This window comes from Pleurodeles waltl, chromosome 6, assembly GCF_031143425.1.
Source record: "Pleurodeles waltl isolate 20211129_DDA chromosome 6, aPleWal1.hap1.20221129, whole genome shotgun sequence".
NCBI classification, from domain to species: Eukaryota; Metazoa; Chordata; class Amphibia; order Caudata; family Salamandridae; genus Pleurodeles; species Pleurodeles waltl.
In genome coordinates this window covers 1,189,071,581-1,189,098,037 of record NC_090445.1, presented here as the reverse complement: position 1 = coordinate 1,189,098,037, position 26,457 = coordinate 1,189,071,581, and the positions used below count along the sequence as shown (strand labels likewise).

Genomic DNA, 26,457 nt, shown 5'->3' with positions numbered 1-26,457 from the left:
GTAACCTGACTGCTACCAAAGACCCCATTTCTAACAATCAGGGAAAGAACATTTTAATATAGTTTCTAAGCAAAGGTGCACAGATATATTTAGAGCACTGCAACGTGAGTTTCAAAGCAACATACTTGACAATGGTGGCCATATGAGCCTTCAGGCATCTTTCCTGTTGTCTGCAGACTATGGGCTGCTTTTAGGGCTAGCTGGGCTTCCAGAATCCAGCCCTGAAAACTCTATAGCTCCATTCTAGCCACACGCCCTGGCCAGGATCTTCATACTACTGAGTAGCCAACTTGCTACCCCAACTTTAAATAAGAAAAGCATCCATCACATGTCTCTTAGTTTTTGGAGCAGAATTACAAATGATCTCTACAGTTGCATGTGTTTGTATATATTGTGGTTCATATGTGGATAATCTATGTAAAGGCCATGTCCACGTTGTTGACTCGGCCTACCAGCTGGCAGAAGCAAGGACAACAGCATAGCAAATAAACAAAGAGGAGGGAGGGGCTGCTGCCCATCTCTGCAATGGGATACTCAGCAGCTGGCAGTCCATCAGATGTCCGCGGACGGTTGTAACACTTATAAACCCCAAGAATATTAGAACATATATTGAAATCATATTAGATCTCCTTTCGAGTTGATGGAAAGTAAGGACTATCCGAGTGTTTTTTGAGTTTGGGGAGAAACAAATTCACAGACCACATCTGACACGCATAGCTTCATCCAGTGTAGCAGTGTGATGACTTTGGTTATTCACAGTAAAGAAAAAAAACAAAGCATAATGGATTTAGGGAGCAGAAGATACTCTCATCCATTGATACGTGGATCTAAGTCTTCAAGTTCTCTTGCAGAAAGGCCACTATGGGTGAAGTGTACTCAAAAAAGGACGCTTGACACAAATGAGGACAGTGCTTTATTTCTTTCAATCAGGAAATATTTCCAGATACAACGTGACTTGACGCTAAATAGATACCAAGCTGGAAAAACCTGTGTCTCTATTAATGGTTTCTAATTTGTAGTGTGAAATGAGCCACCCTATCCGCGGCAGTGGTGAGACACTCCACTCTTTCTATGGCTTAGCGCCAGGAAACTCTTTGGGGTAGCTGAGCGCTCTACAAAACTACATTACATTACATTATACGAGAATGTTTCCGAGGAAGTTGCTTAACACATGATATCTCTATTGAACTCAAATCTAGACATAGCAATACATAGTCTAGCTGGCTGAATTAGCGTTATATGTTTCAACTCTGGTAAAATAAAATAGATTTTCGAAGCAGCATCTTGTCGATAGAATTGCAAATGTTTGTTTCATGGAAAACTATTTATATCTTCATACTCATCTGAGCTCTCGGACAGATTTTTATCAAATATTGATGTTTACAGATTATTGGATTTTTATAAAGTGGGGCCTATGGTTTTGTCTCCGGTAACTTTTGGACGTTTGGCATGCCCTAGGAATTAGGCAGACAAATGTTCAGGAGGAGGAAATTGCATTTTTTTCATTTGCACAACTCTGGCTGTTGCTGGAAAACTCAATTTTAGTGACATAATTCAAATATACACTTTTTAAAAAAAAAATTTTTTTTAAAGACATGCCCAAATGCAGACATTAAGCAAGACTACTGTCTTGGCGCAGGTGACATTCTGTTTACAGTGGCGTAACCTCGTGTAATTTCTGATATTATACGTTACGTCTGTTACTTGTAATGGCCCAGATTACACCGTTGTCATGTCGCTTAATTCAGATTTTTTTCAGGTAAAAGCCCTATTGCGGAGCACAAGAACAACGCAAATGAATGGAATGAGCAGCTGTTCGTGTCACACACATTTTCACTATTTTTGTAGCTCGAAATGCATCCTCACCCCCAAAATGGTGGCGAGGATACATTTCACACAAATAAATAGCAGAAAGTGCCAGACTGGTATTTCACATATACTATTGTGTAATTTTGCATAACATTTGGGGCATATTTCAGCAGAGGAGATTATGGAAATTTCGCCCAGGTCTACCACTGTCATACTAATTTTGCTTCTTTAGTCTGAACATCTGTGAAAAACATTGCCTAGTTATAGAATCTGTGCCAAAAATGCAAACTGATTGGAGTTTCTCATTAGGCAAGGTAAGATTATTAAAGTGGCTATTAACATTTTTCAAGAATCTATGTGGTGATTTGCCCTGGATAGGAGATCAGTGGGCTTGTTATAGAGTCTTAAATAACAATAAAGTTGGATGATTGGACAGTATTTTTGAATCTGTAGGATGCAATAGAATTAACAAATATTTTCTGCTACAACTATCACAATATGCATGCAGTGAATAGATGAAGGAATGAACTGAATTTGATTATGAGTCGGTCAAATTTCCCTTTCTCGTATTTGAAATCATGTACTCGCATACTCTGACAGCTGAATCACCGCCTCAAGTATGATGATGTATCCTGCGCCACAGATACCCAAAGAGTACCTCTTATTTCAGCAAGACTGCTGCAGCTACTTCTGCATTTTGTATATGTGTCGTGATGCTCCAAATACTGAAGACTTGTTTGTTTGTTTCGGGTGCCCCAGTTGATTTATTATATGTCAGCTCTCTTTATTGGATGCGCACAATCCTGCTAGGTTTTCTCATGAACTGATGCCTGATGGTAGTTACTATTCCTACCATCACACAAAAAACCCAAGGCCTCAGACTGGGCTATCAGGAAATGTTTGTTTCACTATAGCTGTCTTCTTTTTTAATGTTTAGAGTCAGCAACAAGGTTATTCAGGCCATTATTCATGAGTAGGTTGAGATGTTTAAATCGTTCCGACTAATCAGGATATGAGAAGGAAGCTGCTCGGAATGTTCTAATTCTCATTGTAAAAGCAAAACATTTAACAAAGCAATATTGATCGTTTACATGGTTGGTGAAATTCTGGATGATGTCCAGAAACCTACATATTCTAGTGCTACCCCCAACCCACAGGGAACAGTAGAATTTTTCAAGAAATGTTCTGCCTTCAGGCTAGCTTTTTAGGGGAAGCGTTTAAACCCTCTTACCGTGTTGGAAAATCTTGCCCTTAGTTAAAAGCATTGACATTGTCACTAGAAATTTTGACCACATTACATATTCCCTGAGGGTCTGATTCTTATAATAATTTAAACAATTACACTCAAAGGTTTATTACGTGGCATGGATGCAGATTCCAAGACTTTGCTAGTAAAGTTATTTTATTTTTTCACAGAAACCTATCCCTCTTGGAGAGCCCACTTGCCCTACAGCTTCACCAGTTTTAGAGGTATTGGCCCATTCACAGCCTGCAAAGCTACTTACTCCTGCTCTTTACAAGTGTAGGCCTTTGACCACTTCCAGGGTGGGAATTAGTTGTGTACAAAAGTTTGTGAATATTCGTATACTTATGAGTTTGGGAGTACCCCCTAACTCATGAGCATGTGGGTGCTCCTTACTTCCAGTTGCCTTCCTGCCATTATAGATTACTTTCCAAACCTGGTAGGAGGTTGACTCAAGCGTAATGTGACATGAAACATGGATTATACACCTGAGTAGATTGAATTTGAAGTGCAGTCTCGCCTTTTCTGAATTGTATGGACTCTCAAATCAAACAATTCGCACATGTAAGCTTAATTTGTACGTTCATGTGACCTTGTGAAATGCCTCCTCACCGAGGGGGTCATTCCGACCTTGGCGGGCGGCTACTGCCGCCCGCCAGGCAGAAACCGCCATGCGGCCGCACTCACGCGGCCGCCAATGCGGCCGCACTCACGCGGCCCCCATTCCGACATTCCCGCTGGGCCGGCGGGAATGAGGCCGCAACACAGGAGCCGGCTCCTAATGGAGCCGGCGGTGTTGCGGCCGTGCGACAGGTGCAGTTGCACCCGTCGTGCTTTTCACTGTCTGCTATGCAGACAGTGAAAAGCTGGCCGGGGCCCTGTTAGGGGGCCCCAGGACACCCCTTACCGCCAGCCTCTTCCTGGCGGTGCAAACCGCCAGAAACAGGCTGGCGGTGAGGGGGTCATAATCCCCAGGGCAGCGCTGCTTGCAGCGCTGCCCTGGCGGATTATCACCGCCGGGGCATAAACGGCGGGAAACCGCCGGCTCCGGCGGTGCCGCCGCGGTCAGAATATGGAACAAAGCACCGCCAGCCTGTTGGCGGTGCTTTGGTCATTTTTTCGGGTCACAATGACCCCCTGAGTCTCTAGAAGGTATTTCGTTTTTGCACACGTCTCTGTTTAAAAAGTGCTATGAACAGATAGTCGAACCTTGTTCGTCATGACTGTTCACAGTCTACAACTAGTAGTGTGTCAGTGTGTTAGAACAGGCTTCCAAACGCTATTCTAGTTAGAGACAGTTTTCATGTAAGGACTATGACTGGAGAGTATGATTGTTTCACAGCTGTAGTCTGAATAGAATGATCTATATGATTCAGCTATTACTGCAACTCCTCCTCTGACCACCAGCACCACCAGCCTGCATTGAAAGATGGGGGCCACCTGTTACTTCTGATGAAAGTAGAACTCAAAAAGCCGTGGGATGTATTTAATGTGTTGTAGAACACGTTAGTCTCAAGTCTTAATATTGTTAGGTGCCTCATGTTGATATCTCGGAATGTGATTTAAGAAAAGTTGGGATTTGAACTCAAGAGTTTGTGTTTCGACCATATTATTAACACACAAAAGAGAATTCCAACTGGACATATCCAGTATCTTGGTGACGTTCAGCAGAAATGCCCACTTATGGATGATAATTTTTTAGGGTTTAGATTGGCCCAGCTGTTTATGTTTTGGGTCCTGTGCTTGGTTAATTTTTATTTTGCATCTTATCTGTGAAAGAACTAGCTCAGAGGTTTTTATTGAATAGTTTTAGACATACATGCTTTGATTTACTTCCTGTATTGGTTTGGACGTCTCATACCAAGCTCCACATACTAAACGTGCTATGATAAGTGAGCATGAAGGCGTGTGTAAATATATTGCTTTGGATTGGAAGACAAATTTAAAAAACAGACTGGCTCTCAGTCACAATGGAAATAAAAATGATGTGATGAGACTGGGAAATATGGTGATGATGAAAATGAGGCAGAGAAGGCATTGGCTCTGTCCTTGGCTTCTCATAGTTCTCTAGGAATACTTTGCACAAGTACAATGCCTGATATTTGCTGTTATTAACTTTTGAAAGGCAGTGAGCGTTCAAAATATTACATTATCCACATTTTGCACCATTTTAACAATTCATTTACGTCCCTTATTGCACGATAAGTGATTAAAGAAAGGTCTTAGCGTTTTATAAACTCTCCGTTAAGGGACTTTAGGTAGACTACAAGAAGACTCACTAGATGCGGTGGGAACACCTATTGTCGATGCAGTGATATATTTTCTCTGTCCAACGTTTTGGTCATTTGGATACAACCGGCGCTCTTGGTTAAAATGATGCACCTGTTGCTAGAAAACATGTACCGGCCACTCGTGGTAGCGTCAACTGACTCTTTGTTGGAGAAGCTAAAGTTCAATATTGGGGTCAGTAAACCATTTACCATTAATATCCTGCATAGTCAAAAAACTAAAATACCAGCTGTGAGTCAGATATGACTATTTTATATTTGCATCCCAGAGTCTGTGTTGGACAGGACAGGAATAAATAGGTTAGGTGAGTGAGGACATTGTTATCGTATTGGAGGATCAAAACAACTCCATGCTGTTTAGTAAGATTTTTGTGGATGGCCCAGCTGAGCTGTCAAGGGTTTCTGATGAATCACAATGGCTTCTGGATTAGTTTGTGGTAGACTTCTATTTCTCACAGTGCATGGGGTTGTGGAAAGGGAAAAGAATGTAGATTGGCAACCAACCCTTGCTGAATCTATACATCATTCAAGCATTAAAGCAGGTTTTCTTGTGGACTACTGAAATAAATAGAGAAGCATAACAACAAGCTAAAATAGTTAAAGGATGTGTGGAAATGTGACTTGATATGTTATTGTCTGACAGTTGTTTTTTTTTTAGTACAGTATAAGAATGTAATGATCCTTGGGGTCATTGGGGAATTAATCAGGAGTTTGTTGCCTAAATTTAAAGAAAGCATAAATTTAAGGATTGGGAGTATATATGAATCACCAAGTCCACTTGTTTTATTTTAAGGTTTCTAGTAGGAGAAACACAGAAAAGCAGTTTAAAGGAGTTTTGGTCGTTTAGAAAATGTAATATATGGAAAAACAGAGCTGCTATTAAAAAAACAAAAACAAAAAAACGATCCATTTTAAAAGTTGATAAAAGATAAAAGGGAGTAGGGTGAAAAAACATTCGACCTCAATGCTGACGAAAAAGTGAACAACAATTTTCAAGACTTTTGGCTATTGATGCAGTTTCGATCTAGGAGACATGGCTCTCGTTCTGAATGTGAAAATGCCATTGTGAGACGGAGTTAGATTACATTAAAACACGCAGGTCAGGGGTGACTTGAATAATGTAATAGCTGGTCCGCTAAATCGATTTACAATGCATTGCCTATCCAGGTGCAGGCTTTCTGAAATGCTGCTGATAAACTATGATCTATGCGTAGGCCTATCTTTTAGACTCATTGTTTTGGGGGCAGTGCCTCCACCGGTTCAGTCCTTAACCCGTAAAAAGCAAGGATTCCTGTCCCAAAGCCACACACAAAGGGCCATGGGGGTAATATTGATCGAGATAATTTCAGCATAGATAACTAAGGGGAATGCCTGCTTAAATATGTTTATAAAACGTGAATGGGTAAGTGGATAGCAAAAGATTCATTCCTCGGTAACAGAGTGGATTTAGGAACGGATTCTCATCTGTGCACTATGAATTCGCGATGACTTATCTGGCTGGGGAGATTCGTAAACAGATGGCAACTGCCTTCATCCACTCCAGCACTGCTAATAGGGCACACTATCAACTTTTGTGATGCAATTTAGCAAAATTGATATTGATTCTTGTTTGTTTTATATTTTAATTAAACTAGACGCCGAGGCATGTGCTTGCATGTGAGTGTAGGTAAAAGCTGAGATCTGTCTCAAAGTAGCATTGCTGTGACTGGCATAAAGCATGTTTACCTGCACCTCTTCTATTCACCGTATGTCCGGTGGACCTGCCTCCCTCTTTTTCTGCTGAAATTCATGGGCATGCTTACCCTTTCCATTTCATATGCAACAATTAAGTAATGCTTGATATGGGCCATACTGTTCTGCAGAATCATTTGATCCATTTGGGAACTAATATGATGACAGATACAAATTAACATGAGCAATAGGGTTATCTGATATTTAAATGGTCCCTTAGATTTGCTCACTGGAAAATAGCAAATGTTTACGGAAAACCTTTAGGACCCATCTAAATCTACCTTCAGGTTGACTACCAGTTCATGTGAAAAGATTATACCACTTTAATGAGAGGGAACCATTATGTACAGAGATGCCTCTGAGATGCTTTAATGCAGAATTTACAAACTTTTCAACGATGGGGTAAATTAATATGTCCCTCACGTGTTGTTAAACAATATTTAAAAAAATTAATAAGATGAAAGAGAACTCATCTGGGGTGTGATATTGGGTTATTGCTTAGAGATCCCTAGATCCCTACTTGTGATGTGTTCATTTCTCAAGAGACCGCAGGCTTTCTATTTGCCTTGGATTGTTCTGCCCCTGGGGGACAGACTACAGTAGGCAAGCAGATCCTTGCCTTCCGAAAAAGTTGAGGATGACATGACCTCACAGGAAAAGAACAATTCATATGACTCCTCCAACAGGTACTGAAAAAAATTGCTGGCTGCTGGGAGGTCTGCATTCTACTTTCAACATATGGCCAGAGATAAAGAAAGCCCTAGCACCGCACACAGCAGTATCCATTTTTTTTAATTATCCTTTTTATTGAGTTTCGACAAAGAATGTACAATTCAATGGGAATAACTACAAGATAGCCTTTACATCATGGTGTGTGTTAGAAATGGGGTCTCTAGTTGGCAGTCAGTTTACCCCCTGTCCAAGTAGAAACCCTCACTCTAGTCAGGGTGAGGGAGATACACAGTTTATAACCCCTGCTCACCAACTTAGTAGCTTGGCACAAGCAGTCAGGCTTATCTCAGAGGCAATGTGTAAAGTATTTGTACAAACACACACAGTGAAAACAACACAAAGGCACTCAAAATCAGTTTAGAAAAATAGCCAATATTTATCTAAATCAAACAAGACAAAACAGCAAAAATCCAACATAAAAAGATACAAATTTTTAAAGCAAAAACAGCCTTAATTCATAGAAATCAAAGGATGCATTGTTTTATCACAAAATACCTGGTATGCATCAAAAATAAAGCAAGCAATGAGTCTATTCCTTATTCGCAAGTGAGACCCTGCGTTGATTCTTTCTCCGCCAGACAAGCGATGCGTTGATTGTTTCCTCGCATGGAAGAGATGGGTTGAGTTCTGGACAAGCAGCTTCAGGTCTGTGTGGTGATGTTGAAGGTTTTGATGCCCAGGTACGATGTGTGGAAAATCCGGACACGTAGCAGCGACAAATCTGCGTCGTTTTTACCAGTGCTGCGTTTACATTTTAGCCACGGTGCAGGCACTGTATCTATTTTGCTGCTGCTCTGCTCCGTTGTGTGAATTTTTACCTTGGGTTTACCAGCTTCTCCTTTCAAGGGCACAGGGACTGGATGTGGCGCCACTTGGCAGGGTAGAGGTCTGAGCAAGAGAGTGCAGGTGCTGGCAGTTGAAGTCTTTGATGGCTCTGAGACTTCAGAACAAGGGGCATGCTCAGTCCAAACCCTTGGAAGAACTTTACAAGCAGAATACACAGCAAAGTCCAGTCTTTGTCCTCTTTAAGACAGAAGTAGCCACTGCAGGCCAACCCAGCAAAGCACACATAGCAAAGGGGCAGTACTCCTCCTCTAGCTCTTCAGCTCTTCTCCTTGGCAGAGGTTCCTCTTGATCAAGAAGTATCCTAAAAGTCTGGGGTTTTGGGTCCACTACTTATACTCATTTCTGCCTTTGAAGTAGGCAGACTTCAAATGAAAGTCTCTGTTGTTGTCTGTAGACACACAACAGGAGGTTGGAGACTGCATTGTGTGAGGACAGGCACAGCCCTTTCAGGTGCAGGTGTCATCTCCTCCTTCCCCACTCTAGCCCAAGAGACTCATCAGGATATGCAGGGCACTCCTTAGCTCCTTTTGTGTCACTGTCTAAAAGAAATTTATAAACAGCCCAACTGTCCGTGTGACCCAGATGTGGATTCCACAGGCAGGCAGAGGCACAGAATGGTTAAGCAAGAAAATGCCCATTTTCTAAAAGTGTCATTTTCAAACTGACAATCTAAAAACCAACTTTACCAAAAGATGTATTTCTAAATTGTGAGTCCAGAGACCCCAAACACCTTCACTCTATCTGCTCCCAAAGGGAAACTGCACTTAAAATATATTTAAAGGCAGTCCCCATGTAAATCTATGGAAGAGAGAGGCCTTGCAATAGTGAAGACCAAATTTGGCAGTATTTCACTGTCAACTAAAACCTACCAGTACATGTCCTACCTTTTAAATACACTGCAACCTACCCATGGGGCTACCTAGGGCCTACCTTAGGGGTGACTTACATGTAGTAAAAGGGAAGGTTTTGGCCTGGTAAGTGGGTACACTTGGCAGGTCGAATTGGCAGTGCAAGGCTGCACACACAGACACTGCAGTGGGAGGTCTGAGACATGGTTACAGGGCTACTCATGTGGGTGGTACAATCAGTGCTGCAGGCCCACTAGTGGCATTTGAATTACAGGCCCGGGCACCTTTAGTGCACTTTACTAGGAACCTACCAGTAAATCAAATATGCCAATCAGGAATAACCTATCATAATCACAATTTATACAGGGAGCACTTGCACTTCAGCTCTCGTCAGCAGTGGTAAAGTGCCCAGAGTGAAGTTTTCAATATCCAGAAACAGTGAACTTATACATCTCCCAGCTCCCCCATCCCCATGGCTGTTTGGTGTAAAGAGACATATCTCGTATTTTCAATACATATTTTCAATTTAGGGCTTGGTTGGTGCACGCTTCATTATTCAATACATTGAGTGGGCAGTATGGATGTGGTCGCCAGGTCTCCCTCTGGGTCGTGTGTGTGTGTATAGCATCCCTCCCAAGTCTCGCCGTTAGCTTCTCTTCCTTCTACTAGTTCGCCCTGGAGCTCCCGTAACATCTGTCCCCATGGTGCTAAAGGTGGTCGTCATGATGCACGTTTCATAGGGCTGCCTCAGCCACTGCACATTCTGACATACACCGCTTAATGTACACCGGTGGGCGTGCATTTATCCATTTGATGGCAATACGTCTTTTAGCTAGTACTAATCCAAGCATCACGCACTTACATCTAAGTTTTTTCTTAGGCAGGACAGGAAGCAAGCCCAGCAACACCTCCTTGGGGCTATTTAGGATCTTCCAAGCTGCAGCAGCACCAAGATTGTGCAACACCTCTTTCCAGTAGGGCCCAGTTAAGGAGCAGTTCCATACCAAATGTGCAAAGTCAGCTGCTGGCATTCTGCATCATGGGCATCTATCTGTGTGGTCAGAGTAAATAGCGTGTAATATCCTGGGTGGAAGATACACTTGGTGTACGTAATTATTATACTTTGCAAGTTTAAAGTGGACGTTAGACCTAATCGTACGCCCTCGCTTGTGGACTTTCTCCCAGTCTTGGTAAGGGATAGTGTCACCTAACATTTCCACCAACTATCTCATACCCTATGTGTGATTTTAGGAGGATCTTCCATAAGGGCCTGATATGAATGGGTAATCAGTCTGCGACACCCTGACAGGTCCAGTAATCCTGTCAACGTTAGTGAAGGCAAGCGTTCTTCTGGGAAGCAAGGCCAGATTCCACGTATTGTAACTGATATCTTAGCATATTGTAAATATTGACCAGGGCCCTGTCTAAATGAGTCAATCGTTTCCTCCCATGTGATAAAATGGCTACCTAGATACAGGTGCCCCAGTACATCGCATCGCCACCCCGCCACCTCTTAATCTACATCATCTTTGTTTTGTTTGCAGACGGTTTCAATGCCCATATCAGCATGTTATGCGCATAAGGCTCTTGACTAATCACCCTTGTAACCGTCTGTTCCCATAGATGGCACACCTGGCATTTCAGAAATGGACACAAAACAATGAATACACAGTTCCATTAAGAGAAAAATACAAAATAAATCAGAAATGGAGTCATTGCCGGTTCAAGTTTTCCACACATGAGCAGCGCAGGGTGCATGCAATGCCATGAGTGCCCCTCAGAAGACACTTTCCCAATTGTCGTTCTCTTCTAGCCAATGCTGGGTGTGTTGTAGGTGCGACACAAGATAATAATTCCCGAAGTTGGGGAGCTCAATACCTCCCCGTTCCCATATCTGTTTGAGCATAGCCAATCCTACTCGCTTGCGTTTATCTGCCCAGAGGAGTTCTACAATTAATCTGTCTAGCTAACGAAAGTATCTCCTGGGGATCTCGTATAACATATTTTGAAGGACATACAAACAGCGCGGCAAAACTACCATTTTAACCAGGAAAGGTCTACCCATTAAGGTAAGCGGGAGATCTTTCCAGAATGGCACCAGCGCATGCAATCCCTCCATCACTCTGCAGATTTTAAGGTTTAGGAAGTGGTGTTTCTCAAAGGCTATTTTAATTCCTAAATATTTATGGCCCGCAGCAGCCCAAGGCATACCAACGTCTGGGAGAAGGCTGGGTTCTGTTCCAGCTAGCGTGCCCAGTGATAAAAAATTGGATTTTTTTGGTTAACTCTTAGGCCAGGTGTGTCCCGAAACATTTATTTATGATAGAATTCAGCCGGTAGGCCATCTCCTCCTGGAGTTTTTGCTAGTTTTTGGTACTGTATTGCCGGATTAATCTCCTCTCTTGTCACCTCTTCCTCTAATGCCTTCCTTCACTCTGAACCCAACCTAGGAACATCTATGTCTGCCAGGAAAGCTTCCACACTGTTATCCTGAGCCCCCCTTCTGTATTTACTTTTTCAAAATAATCCCTGAACTGTTCGTTTATGACTGTTTGAGAATTATGCCATTCTTATCACATATTGCCAGTATCAGATCTCTGGATTCCAGCTGTCATATTAGCCGTCCCAGCACGGAACCCTACTTGTCCCCCGTATGTAATTGTTTACGGTATGCTGTATGGGTATATTTTTCTAAGTTCCGTCAGTCCTCCAGGAGTTTACCACAAGTGTGATGCCGTTCCTCCATATTCTGAGGCTGGGAGGGGAGGGCCTGTTCTAAATCCCGCAGGCGTGACTCATTAGTCATCAGGTCACAGACCAACTGTTGTCTCACCTCATAGCTGGTTTTCAGACAAACCTCTCTTATAGCCATCTTCAGTGTGTCCCAATCATGGGCCCTACTACTCAAGCTCTCCTAATTTTCCCGCAAATAATGATCCTAGCCAATTGTGGTGGCAAATGGTGGGTCTGTCAGCACCTCAGCACGCAGGCACCACAAGGGCACTGCAGGCCCACCACAGCCCCTTTTCAGACTCACCAGAAGAGGGGAATGGTCAGAAATATATAATGCTAAGAAGGATGCTTCCTGGACCTGTTGCACCAACCCAGCAGTAATCAAACAGTAGTCTAAACGACTATGGTCCGTGCTGCAGGTGTGTAGGAGGAGGAAACGCTGGAGCTCCAGTGTCTATCTCTCCACACATCCAGGAGTTGTAAGCTCCATATCATTTCTTCTAATTGTCCAGTCATTCGTGGCTTTGTTATATCTAATGAGTACCCGTTTTTGTGAATTTTTTCAGTTGCTTGTTAGCCGGAATTGTTGGAGTAGATGAGATATGAGCTCACACAGCTGGCGAATTTTAAGATATTTTTTTAATTTCAGAGTTCCCGCCCCTGCCAGAGTTTGTTTCCTCCACAAGTGCGTCACATGCCGCATGCTGTCACTCAGTGGCTACATCACAGACCCAGGCCGCATTCTGCTTGTTGCCCTTTTTGTTATTGTTATATGCAAGTTGGATGAAGGGCTGTTCTGAGAGGTAACTGAAACCCTGTACTTATCACAGTTCCAGGTAAAATAGCAGTAGGAAGAGACAACGAAGACATGAATGAGGTGGTGAGCCATGTAAAATGCCTGCTGAGGTGTAAACCTTGTGAAAAGGAGGAACACTAGGAAGGATTGCACCCCAGTGTGCTCTGCTCTTTCACAGTCGTCACTTAAAGTTGAGGCACATGCTTTTGACTGCTTCCTCCTTGTGAAGTGGACACTCAAGCCTCGTGAGATGAGCTGTCCTAGACTGCATCTCAGCTCTCTTGTATATGAGAGGCCTCCCCGGGACTGAGTGGCTGTCAAATATTTGACTGACTGTACACAGTGAGAGGAAATAGTGAACTGGACTAGAAAGCCGATTTAATATCACTCCCTGGGAAGTTGGGCCCTCAAGTATCATTTTTGTTGATGTTGTGGAGATGTAAGTTTGTGCCCTATAGTTGCGCCTTCCTCCCCACAGTAAATAAGGAAGTTGCCCCATGTGTGCTCTTCTCATTGCTGCCTCTTGTGAAATGTGTTTTTCAGCTAGATGTGTGTAAAATGGATTGACTTTTGGAATGGTGCTGCAACTGGTTGAAGTATCTAGACCTAGGCAAGATGTTCAGGACCACTGTTCATCAAAAATGTTGTTTTAAAACAGGTAAGATATGATGCAGGAATGATAAACCATGCCCTGTACAGATTCCTTGTAAAATAAGAGTTGACTGCTTTGTTTTAGAGTGATAAGCTGTGTAACTCCCATCAAAAGTGTGTATCAGTCCTTTTCCGATTTGATCAGACGACGACTTATAGTTTATCATTTTCTGTTTCGGCCTCCAGGTGTGTGCTGTAGTAGATGTATGGCCTGGTCTTTACATTGAGAAGCAACTTTGTTGTTCTTGCAGTACTGCAGAAATAGAAACTATTGGTTTCTTGATGTGGGCGAGTAGCGTGGTCATTGAAAAAACTTTTTAAACAGGATTTAGTAAAATGACATTCACACTAAGTAACGTGCTGTGCACTTCATAGGCTTGGTTCCTCACCTCAAATGTTTGCAGATATTTTAGACCTTTAGAAAGAGGTTGGGTTAAATATGGTGACCCATATTCTTTTTGAGTGACTGTTTAATGTTTATATGAATGCATTAACGTGACAAAATTCTTTATTGTTTTGGATATTTTATTTAAGTAACCCAAATCTTATGAATTGGAACAAGCAGAAAATGGTTTGAATATGCTAAAACACCTCTTCAAATGATAAAGGCATGTAAAATAGCAGCTTATTCTACAATGCATGCCCTCTGTACTCATCATTACTTGGGTGACAGCTCCAGAATCAATGCTCAGTAAGGCTGAACTATTCTTTGAACATTTAAACTTAGTACGGCATTTTCCTGAAGTCAGCAACATTTTCCATGTATTTATGATTGCAATTCTGTCATCTGGCCTTGAGAATGTGAATGTGGGGAGCTCCAAGCACCGTGCATTTCATTGTCCTGAAATAGACCTCTTTTAGGTGGTGAGGACTGAAAGTGTGTTTCAGTACAGAGGTACTCATTGACAGTGCATCAACTGCATGATGGACAAGTTGCAAAACGATGCTCCAAAACTTAGTTCCTTGGTGGTGCAGTGAGCTGCTCATTAGTAAGATGGAGAAGGCCTAAAGCAATATGGAAGGAAGTGCTGTCGACCCAGTCAATTCCATGGGAGGAAGACACTATGTCCCTGATTATACTCAGCAGCCTTGTACCACCGTCATGGAAGTCTTGAAGATGTCACTTCACTCACCCACAGACACAACTTTATGGATAAGGGGCGAGAACTACACTTGTAGGAACAGTAATGAAGTTTCAGGAGAATGGGTCTCTATAGTAGACCACTACTTCAATGGCCTGCCATTTTTATTTTTCCCATGCTGAAGTATGAAGAGCCACTAACCAGTCATTACTGGTCAACCAAGGTGCATGCTGACATAGTGTTTGGAAGCTCCACCACAAACTCTTAAAAGACTGCTGCAGGTCACCTTTTCTGCTGACACCTACAGTGTACTTCAGTAAATAATCCTGTATCCACAAACTTAAATTGTCTCCTCCCCTGCACTCCTGACTGTCCCACAGTAAATGGTAAAAGATAATAAGATTAAGCTACCAATAGTGGCTGCCACAAATCTCAAAGGGGGGGTGGGTCAGCGGAGGAGACGGGGGGAAACAATAAAATATATATATATATCTATATATATATATTTTAAAACGTACCTGTCCTGCTGCTGCCGCCGGCTGCCTCGCTCCTCTTCTTTCCTGATGGTGGTGGTGTCCCCGCAGTCCCCGGGTCACCAACACAAGCTCCCCAGGGAATCCTGGCACTGCTCTCATGCTATACCTAGCATGAGAGAAGCACCAATATTGGTCTGAGGGGCTTGGTCTGCCTCTCAGACAGTACATTGGAGTCAGTGCTGTTTCTCCAACCTGGTTGTGCATCACAGCCAGGTTTGAGAAATCTGAGTGCGCATGTCAGTGTGGCCGGCCTAAGACAGCTGGCCAAACTGATATGCGCACAAAAGTGCACTCACTCCACTCCTCCTCCCCCCACCCAGGGACGAACGCTGCCCTCCCTGCACATGCTGGCTCAGCCAGCAGCTGAGAAATAAAATAATGATAAAATATAGCTGCTGGCTCATAGCAAGTGGGATAATGCTCTATCGCCATTGCAGAGGAGCAGCCCCTGTAAGCTACCTTCATACCTCCTGACATATTCTCACTTACATCGCAATATCACTTCTTAGCTTTTATGGTTTTTCTCATTTGTAGGATTTGACATCAACAATCCCACTGCATATTATATCCATAGGCACACTTGATGGTCAGAGTGTAGGAGACCATATAAAGCAGTGGACTAAACATGGTTGGAGAAATATTCGTGCATGGTTCCCTATCTTCATTATTATCGAAAATTGCATGTACAGGTTTCCTGTCCCTTCCTTATCCAACATAAAAGTCGAACAAGTGGCAATGTTAAGTGGCAGTCCACCAGGCGTGCCACACTTTTTACATTTTTTTCTTTAATGATCACATTCATGTTCAGATTATAAACTATAAATAAAAATGGTCTGACCAGCCCTCGTTTATTATGTTTCTCCTGAGAACACTGAATGCACTATGGAAAGCAGTGCGCTTTTTCACAGAAGTATCACTCTGTCTTCTTTCTCTGTCCCACCTACAGACAGTGCTTAATTTGTGCTTGTTGTTTCTGGTGCGGAGCACTGGCACTTATTTTTCTGCCTCAAGCATTTACTGCGAGCAAAAAACACGTATGGGAAAGACATAGGAAAAGAAAAACGAAAAAGAGTCACAATAGGAGAAAGCTGCAAGAGTGAGCTGAAGGGCAGGGACTGGGTATAAATGGATTGAAGAGGCCCAAGATGGCTACAGGATAACGCTGCCCCAGTATTCCGTGTTCGCACATTTAATCGCAGCAGCAGTATGTTTAAGTGGAGGACTTTGGGCACAGGCACGTTTTAATTTACAAATTAAGCACTGCCTACGGACTGCTTCAGCTGTCTAATGGGATCAGGTCTTTTGTATCAAATGTAGACAGAGTGAGTTTTGGGTTCTACCATTGCAAGTGATTCAGTTGCATTCTATTGTTTTCTCTGTTATTTGGATAAATGTTTCTCTGTATTCAATTACTTTATTCTCCATTCATGTCTGTGTCCCACCCTCAGAGCGTTTTGGTCTTATAATGGTTTGAATGGTTACATTGTATTCTTCACTTCTGATATCAGAACCACACATTACAGTGCATCATATACTCTTGTCTTTCCCTTACTCTTTCTCTCCTTGTCTACCCTTTGCTGTCCTCCACTATGTTTATGAATTACTAACCTCCCAGTGCTCTTGTGACTTGTTCCCTCGTGGTCTGACTGTCCTCCATTGCAGTATCCGCGCGCAACCATCTTTAAGTGGATTTTAAATCTTTCTAAACTAGCCGCATGCAAATGAGCGAGGAATATCTTGGAATAGTTTGTTTTATGCTTTAAGGTAGCCACCACTTTTATATGTGCACAAAAGATAGATGGTCATATTGGGGAGTGGGGGTTGAACAAACATTGGCATAGCCAGTATTTTTACCGGGTGAGATCCATTGGCATTGTCAGTGCTTGAGTGGTAAGGTTTAAGGAAAATGCCTCAAAAACGAAACCCCTTGTTTTTGTTAGCTAAAACTGTTCACTTCCTATCTCAAAAGAATATTGTTCAATACTGAGACAGAACTGTGTCCTCAGCATGGTGAATGGGTATTTCCATGCCCTTAGTACTAATCAGCATGTTTATCTAGTTTACTGATATTTGTTTTGGCCCGGTGTGACAGTAATCTAGTGTATGCACAGAGGCCTAAGCTGTTCCTTCACGGAGAGAGGCACAGGACCCTGTCCTGGGACCTTGAGGGGCATGCCATTTGTACCCCTGTAATGGACAAAGGATTACTGCCCTTGCACTTGGTCTGGTTCCTAAAGCAGTAGTGGCAGCACATCAGTGACAGCTGCTGCCAGTAACGCTTGGTGGTGCAGCGCGGGGAGCCGGGGGCCATGAGGGATGGGGAAATAATGAGGAAAAAAAGGCTTACCTGCCGTGTCGGTGTTCCTCTGCTCCCGCCATTCCCACCGCTTCAGTGCTTCTGTGCTTGTTCCCCTCCACACCCATTCCAGACGCTTCTCTCATTGTTTTATCCAGCTTGAGTTAAGCCCCGGAATTAGTCTGAGTGGACTGAAATGCAGCTCACTTGGGGCCTAGGAGCCTGCGCTGGCTCTACACTTGGCTGTTGAACACAATGCAGGTGGAGAGCTGTAACTGTGCATGTCAGTTTGTCTGGCCTGAGACAGCCAGCCAGACTGACATGTGGACTTAAAGTGAACCTACCCCTCCTCCTCCCTGCTGCTGATGCAGAGGATGGAACCACCCTGCCCTACACTGGGCAGACTGGCTGAGGAAGCGAAAAATAAAATGATAATAAAATATTTTTTTATCATTTTATTTTTTTGCTTTCTGCTGCCTTTCTGTATTGGGGCGATGCTACTCCACCATATCGAAGGGACCGTCCCTCCAGCATATCATGTTTTGAGAATGATGGTGTGTCAATGCTAATTTTTCTGAGTTGGTGAAAGTAGGGTCTACTGGCCTTCTTGTGTAATGTTCTGCCGTTATATAAATATCCAGAACCTACGTGTATGTTATGTCTTAGTGTAATGTGCACATAGCACATGTGCAGCAGTAGCACTCTGTGTATGAGTGAGTACTGCAACAAGTGAGATCCATTTTGAATACTCTAGTTTGCCACAGTACAAGATGACTGGTTCCCCAGACGGTGCAACTGTATTGCCTGCTTTCTTGTGGACAGAGGGTGGCGATCCACAGTCTGAAATGAGGAAGAAGACAGGGCTACCTTCAGAATTTCCATTAAGACTTTTGTGAAAGAGGCTGCTGGTTTGAACACTGCCATTTGGTGGATGGGGGTGGTAGCTGTGGAAAGTGGGAAAGTAGTATGTGTTAATGAATGTGAAGAAATGTCTCAGTCAGGCTTGCCCAAAGTTGCCCTTTTGTCTTCTCTAATTACAGTTTTAGAAAGCCTAATCACAGTCAGGTGTAGAAGATTCACACTTCTTTGTGCTCATGCTGCTGGTGCTCCAGTTCAGAGACTGTCTCATTACTGTCTGCTGTGAAGAGCATCATTTTATTTTACATAAAGACTGTGTTTGGAGAGAAACCTGGGAAGCACCCGTGTATGGGTTGTCTGCGGAGGCATGTTCTAGAATGTTGAGTGTGACTGCTGTCAGAAGATGATAATGCATGGGATGTTAGTGTCTGTGTGCTGGGTGAAGCTTGTAAGTTAATTATAGTTGGAGGGAGGAAGAAGCCCTAATAGGAGCTAACAGGCGGTAGCTGTAACCAAAAGGCCAAACATGAAATAAAGAACTTAACTCATACCAGAATAGCTCCAGGTTCATGTGGGGAACCCAACCCTCCAACTACAACAGAGTACCCCTCAGTTATGTGACCAGGGCTAGTCTGTCCTAACGTCCTTTGCCAAGGATGAGGGGACTTTATGTGAAGTCTAATGCCCAGCATGCTCAGAGTTGAAGGGACACCCAGAGGAAGCAGATGCCGGGGACAGGCTCCTGGTCGTTCTGCAGTTTAGGGCAGGAACTGCTGCAACTGCAGTGACTATCACCTGGCCCCATCAGAGCTACAAAGTTTGTAAGTCTGATCAGAGCAACAACTGCTGTTCTCTTGGCCTGATAGGGGGACCAATGCTGTGATGTTTGTGGCCAGATTTCTACAGCTAGCATGAGCTTCATACTAGTTCATACAAATTACTTGAAATCGCACATTGGTGTTCGTGCTACTTGAGCTTGGGAGACCAAGATCTGAATACCTACCTCCTTCTTCACCAAAGTTAGACTGGCCTGATTGGAGCTGCAACTGCCTTTGGGCTTTACTGGCCTGATCAGGGATACAATTGTTGTGAGGGTCCTCTGTGCCAATGTGGCCTACAATTGCTGTGTGGTTTACCTGGTCTTTTTGGAGGTGCAACTTCCATGAGCTTTGCCTGGCCACCCGGTTTGCACATTTGACTTGGCTGACAACAGTAATATGCACCTGGGCGTTACCATGCATTTCCAAAATTTCTGAGAGTCAAGTCCATCTTGGATCACTTAGGGTGGGAGGGAGATAAGAAGGCATGGACAAAAGAGTTGTAACCAAGATAACTACTACGTATGCTGAATTGAATTGCATAGTATTAAGTGTTGCTCTGAGATTAAAAAGTAAGATGGTACTGAGGAGTCATTGAAATTATGTTGGTTGGTTGACCGCAGAGTTCTGAACTTGTGCTCCCCACTATACCTCCCTTATTAGCCTGTGGCTGCTCGTCCCTAGTATCCTGTAAGTCAAGTGCGGATAGGGTTGTATTTGGTGCAGGCATATTAGGATGGACCTCAAGACACCACGGTTATAGAACGTCAACCATTACAGGTGGGGTCTGAGTAGGCTCTGTCTGCCCTATGCCCAATGTAGGGTCTGACATTCATCTATTACCAGTATACATTAGTGTTACATCCTGTGTGTGATTAAAAAGGTAGGACTCTTAATGATGGCTGGCATCTGAACCTTGCGAAAGAATGTTATGGTATGAAGACAGTTGGATGGGATGCTGCTGATGGCTTTCAGTGCTCGGAAGTTCATGCTGAATACATCTTACTTTCATCATTTCAGTGTTTGGACCTCATCATTCTAAAAGGCGATTACAACACATGTGCAAGAATGAGGAATACCAGACTGACACAAAAATGTGCATTCAAATGTGCTTTGCACTTGACTTCTAAATACTCATATTTTTGTTTCTAGCTATTTGTGGTGGAGACATTAAAAAGGACAGTGGTCAGATTCAATCTCCTAATTATCCAGACGACTACAAACCATCAAAGCAGTGTGTATGGCAAATAACAGTTTCAGAAGGCTTTCTTGTTGGCCTTGTTTTTCAGTCGTTTGAGGTAAGTTTTTAACAATTATCAATTGAAATAGTAGGGTATTGGCATAAACATATTCATTTAACATTGAACCGAATACAACATAATTGGGTAATCTTCTTGGTCCATTTTCTCTGCTAACAGATTCTGACTTCATCCTATTTCCGTTCACAGTGATGACACTAAAGTGATTGAATTCATACCAGGAAATAATGCAGATAACAAGGAACTAGGGAAAATGGAAAAACCAAAATACTGTGAAAACAAAATTTATGGAATACACGAAGTTCTGGAAAGATTGTTATAATAAAAGTGCCTTAAACTGAGTCTCTTACAGAGGTGGGAAATTATGCAGGTTTCCAAGTGCAGTGCACACCAAATATGTGTTCTCGAAGTTGTCAGATAATCTTCTGTTCACATTTTGGCATCTGCCTTCTGTTAAATAGGCAGAATATCCTTAGAATAGGCTCGTGCTAAATCTAATCTGGTTAAAGATCAAATATGGTAAATTATTGCTGGATTTTATGCCAAATACTAATTCCAAAAGATTCCAAAAATTAAAGAAAACTGACACCAATTAGTAAAAGCTTTCAAATATCCTTTTCCACATATCTAGCTAAACACACAAGCAACTTATGGGGAGAGGGGATCACAGTGCTTCAGATCGCAACATCTCTTCATGAGTATAGTACAAAGAATAGTAACAATAATTTTGTACTTCGTGCCTTCACCTGGCAAAGGTCAAAGTCCACAAAACACTTCTCAAAGAATTAGTGAAAGAAACCTGTACTCATGTCTCACCTAGCTCCATGAAGCAACAAAGAGCTGCATGAATGACATATGTAGGGTAGTTTATGGATTGTTTGATGATAGAAGATACAATGTACTCCTTCATGAAACGTTTATACAAGCGCGGCTCCTCTGCTAAGGCTGAGGAGTGCCACCCCACCACAAGCACCAGCTACAAACCTCTTATCAAAAAACGATAATAGACGTAGTTTATTATTGTTTTTTGATAAAAGGGGCGGGGCCACAGGCTGTGAGGAGCACCCCTTCACTGTGCATGTATGTTTGGCTGGCCGTCTCAGGCCGGCCAAACACACATGCGCAGTAGGCTCTCTCCAGCCTGGCACTGTGTTGCCGGGTTGGAGAGAGCAGGCACAGGTTTCCAGTATGCCTGGAAGAGCCGTGGCTGGATGCTCCTAGCCAATTCCGACGCTGCTTTGAGCAGCGTCAGGATTGGCAGCAGGGCAGGCGGTGGTGGTGATGGCGGTGGAGGCACAGTTACTTTTTTTTATTAATTCCACTACACCCAACACCTCCCACCCTTGCGTTGGCGCCCCACCTCCCCTACTTAGCACCGCGAGTCGCTCCTGAATTTCTATGCTGTTTTTTTTCAGTGGTAGCTATTAATATGATGGCAGAGTTGTTCCACTATTGAAATGCCAGAGGTGAAATTACAACTGAAAGCCGGAATGTAATATTCATCTTCAAATACTAAATCATGCCCCAGTCTTAAATAATTGCTAACAGCATATGACTTCCTAAAATGTCTAAAAATAGACCTCACTGATGAGACCTGATTCAGTTTAGAGCATAACTGGCTTGCTATGCATTTGAGGTGGGCGGAGAGCTCCAAGCTCTTTCAGGCACTAATGAAACTTCCTTTCTTACCTGAAAAGCATACTGTATTGTGCATATTCCTTCTGCCTATTCAGTCATAGCGAATGCTGCCATGTCTATAAGCGAAGGTCAAGCAAAATATTACACGGCCAAAGGGCTTCCTCAAAAAGCTTTTGGCGACCTTTAGTAAACATGTACAAGGAATGGACAGCAGTCTCAAAGTAGGATATCTTGTGTAGATGGTATAATACTTTATTATGTTCTTCTGGTTGGCCTGTCTCTCCTGCCAAGCCATACAAGTGCGACATTGTTAGAAGGCACAGTAAACCATTGTACAGTTGTCTGACAAGTGTCTTGTTGAATTTGGCAAAGTACCTACCTGATCCCTGGCTGGGCCTTCGTTATTCAAATATTACGGTGTGTGACAGGAGTGGAATCTGAAAGATTCACTCACGTTCGAAAATGCACCCTTGAACAACTCTTTATTGCCACGAAACAAGGTTACAGACATTGGTTGAGAACTAGCATAAATAATCATGAGCAACTGCAGTGTGACTAAACAAAACTATAACAAATCATGGCACTACGGAATTGCATGTTATCCTTTAGGCACGTAATTGCATTGCGTTTAAGACTTATCAAGAGAGCAGAAAACCATTGATGTGATAAGTTATTCCACATTCTGTGGCACGTGTGCGCTCAGCAGACTTTGTCGAAACTGTTACATCTTTTTTTCAATCACGGCTGGATCTTGTTTTGTCTAACCTGGAATTATTTTAGAGAGAGCTTATTGAATGACAGGTTTGGTGTTGGTGACAAGTATTGGGCTGTCATCAATCAAAAAATAAATAGTTTTCATAAAACGCAACTTCAGGGCCTAGCGGACGTTATGATACTTATTAACAGAAGTTATAAACACATATTACAGATATACATTATTTTTCTGATCTTAACAGATTCCCATTTCAAACATGAATAAACAGAATTAGCATTATCAATTTCTTTACATCACAAGGAGTACCAAGATCACCCAATATTATCTTTAAAGTGTCGGCTAGAAAGTCCTGTAAGCTTTGACATTCTTGCAAATTAACCTTATGTGTTTTCTAATGTGAAACCTTGAACATAGAACAGTACTTAGGATTAGCCTGTTCAAATCTTAAAATTGTCCATTTTGTACATTATAAACAATGACAACCTTGGAATTCCCTTTCTTGAATGTTGACATTCTCCCTATGGCCTTCAAATAATCTCATATTAACCTTGCGATTGTCCATATATGAAACTTGGTGTTGCTCACATATGAATCTTTATATTGCCACACTAAGACCATGAGACTACTTTGTATAAACCTATTGAGATTGCCCATATATGAACCTTTACGTTGCCTACATATGAATATTTACATTGCCCTATTTAGACCTTTAAATTGCTCTCTATAAACTTTGAAGTACATCATATAAACACTGAAATTGCCCTGTATGAATCTTGAGGTTTCCCTATTTATGTCAGTAAATCAACCAATTCAGGCCCAGAAACTGCCGTGTGAGCCCACACCAATTCCAAACCGTCCAAATTTCACACGTGCTTTGAGATCCCTCTTGCCCCCACTTATTTTTTGAAACAGGACTAAAAGAGTAATCAGATCCTGCAGTCAGTCCTATAGCTCCTTCCTCAGTCCTCTTACTGGTCTTCTTGCTGTGGCCATGATTGCGGGAGGAGGGATGAGAGGTACCAGCAATGGTGGTATCCTTACTTGAGGGGTCAGCTCATATTTGGTTTCTTTCATTCTTTTATTTCAAAGTTGTCATTGACTTCTGTTGAAATTTAGCAGGCCTTCCTCTATTCCATCAAGTGTCCTTTGACAAACATGCAAGTGCCTTTAAACTATTCAATATATAATTTCGTGCCTATCACATTGATATACATCCAGAACTCAGAAGCTAGACTCATCCTCAATCTACCACACAGTATTCACACCACACCTCAGGGAACTATACTGGCTCCCGATGCACAAACAGACTCAATTTAAACTCCTCACACATACATGCAAGGCACCACACAACTCAGGTCCCACCTACCTAAACAGCTGCATCTCCTTCCACCAACCACCATGATTCCTAAGCTCCACAGGACTCATGCCCACAAGCATCCCACAGGTAAACAGAACCAGATCCGGAGGACTGCTGTTCTCTTACATCAACCCTAAAGCAAAGATCAACCTCCCACTCAACTTCAGAGCCTCCTCCTCTCTTCTTGAATTCCGCAAGAAACTGAAGACCTTGCTGTTCAATTACCCAACTTTCTATAGGTGTGGTTAGGCGTACACACCCAATCAGTGCCAGGATACCCTCTTTGGTGATAGTGCGCTTTACAAATACACATAACGCTAACAAATACGTGTGTGGGTTTGCGCCATTCAGGCCTTTTCCCTACTAATTCTGACTGCAATTTAGATGTATTTGAGGAAAAGATTCGATAGAACAAGAGGCACCAAATTGGACTTGAGAGGCACACAATACCATCTCCAACATGAACAAATCAAAGTATTTAAAAAAAGAAACAAAATTCTAGCTCTCACTGTTTCGACGTACTAGTAAATAATATAAACTAAAAGAATCAGGACTACCTTGTTGGGAAACATAAAAACAGCTCCCTCCTATCACGCACCAGCTCAGCACTGACGAAACCAGTACAATGCAAACGGGAAGCACATCTTTATGACACTGACAACCCCACAGCCACGCCATTGAACTGCCCCCATATCTGGGAGAATCTTACCTCTAACAAAATTACAACTGCCCTAGCTCAAAATAGATACTGGATGGTGCATATGTCTCAGTGGACCCTCTCTAAACTATTTAAACTGGACCTTCGCAATTCTGACACATGCTGGAGCTGCGAGAAAGGACCAGGAGACCTTGCACACATGCTACTAGATTGCACCTACTCTAAACTATTCTGGGCTGAAACAAGCAAACCCATATCACAAATTCTGAAACTGACATGGACACCAACTCTAGCCTCTGTTTCACTAGGTATCCTCCCCCCCTGACATGCACTATAAGTTAAATATGACACACCGCCTTCTTTGGGATATCCTAGTATCAACCAGTCTCAAGTCGTCCTTTTCCAAATGGAAAGCCCTTTCCAAACTATGCCCACACACCTGGTGGGAATGGGTATGATTCACCAGAAGAACAGATAACTCCTTGAACACATTTCTAAAAACGAATTCAAGGAAAGAAATTGGTCCAAATTGGACAATTATATTCAAAATACACACCCATAGGTCATGCTAACCCCTCACCTCTTGCCTTCTATCCATTTCATACCCCCCTTCTTCTGGTCACACCACAGCCCCTAACCGTCCCTTTCCACCCCTCCCACTCCTACTTTTCTCTCTGACTTGCCTATCCTCTCCTCCTTCACTTCCTTACTGCCTATCATAAATCATACGATTAGCATGGTTAGCTTCCTTAGTATAGCCACCCTCTAGCCAGCTTTTTGTAATTCTCTGTACGCACTCATTAAAAACACAAGTCTCCACAATATATTGAATCCGAATATATATACTATATACAGAAGTAACTGCTCGCACACATCGTATACTATAGTATCGATCTGAATTATCCTATATGTTTTCCGCACTGAAACTTGTTGTTCATTCCTGTATCCATCTTTACTGTATACGTACTTTACTCATATAAAACCCCAATAAAACCTGTCTTGAAATATAGAAACATGTTGACCAAAAATAATCTCTACATGAATGGGACACAAAATGTACAAGATGTCACAATAATAGCACCATACGTATGTTTAAGATTAATTTAAGTTTCACATGTGGAAGTGTCAGCACTACGGTCATTAAACAGCAATCCAGAAACTATATGATTATGGTTAGGCGGGCAAGAAGATTTGGCGCTATAAGTGGGGGACTAAGTGTCCCAGACATCCTGCTGGTCTCTTGTGCTGAGGAGGCGGGCGGCTACATCATTGTGCTACAAAAATGCTGGGGGCATCCTGCAGTGTGGGGCGCTTTCGTCCGCAGCCGGCTGAGACCGGACTAGGCCACCCCTCTAACATTTGGCCCTCTTGATACTTGGTTGTCCTCGCTGCAAGTATGGGAAAACGAAAAGCTAGTCCCAGAAAGAAGGCCTCCTTGGATAAGGAAGGAATGGCTTCCAGGAGAATGCGGGGTAAGTCCTCCATTTTAACTTATCTGTCTTCTGCTCGGGTGTCCTCAGGGAGGAGATGGTAAATGCAGAGGAAGAATTTGCCTCCCATGCT

At 42.7% G+C, this 26,457-nt stretch overlaps 1 protein-coding gene across 1 annotated transcript in view; it reads left to right on the top strand.

The window, feature by feature from the left end:
- Positions 1 to 26,457, top strand: part of TLL2 (tolloid like 2) — a 1,863,287-nt gene that overhangs the window by 1,361,233 nt on the left and 475,597 nt on the right. The window contains exon 12 of the mRNA XM_069240439.1: positions 20,420 to 20,565. Within this exon, the coding sequence (XP_069096540.1) occupies positions 20,420 to 20,565 (146 nt within the window). The remainder of the gene's footprint in view (positions 1 to 20,419; positions 20,566 to 26,457) is intronic.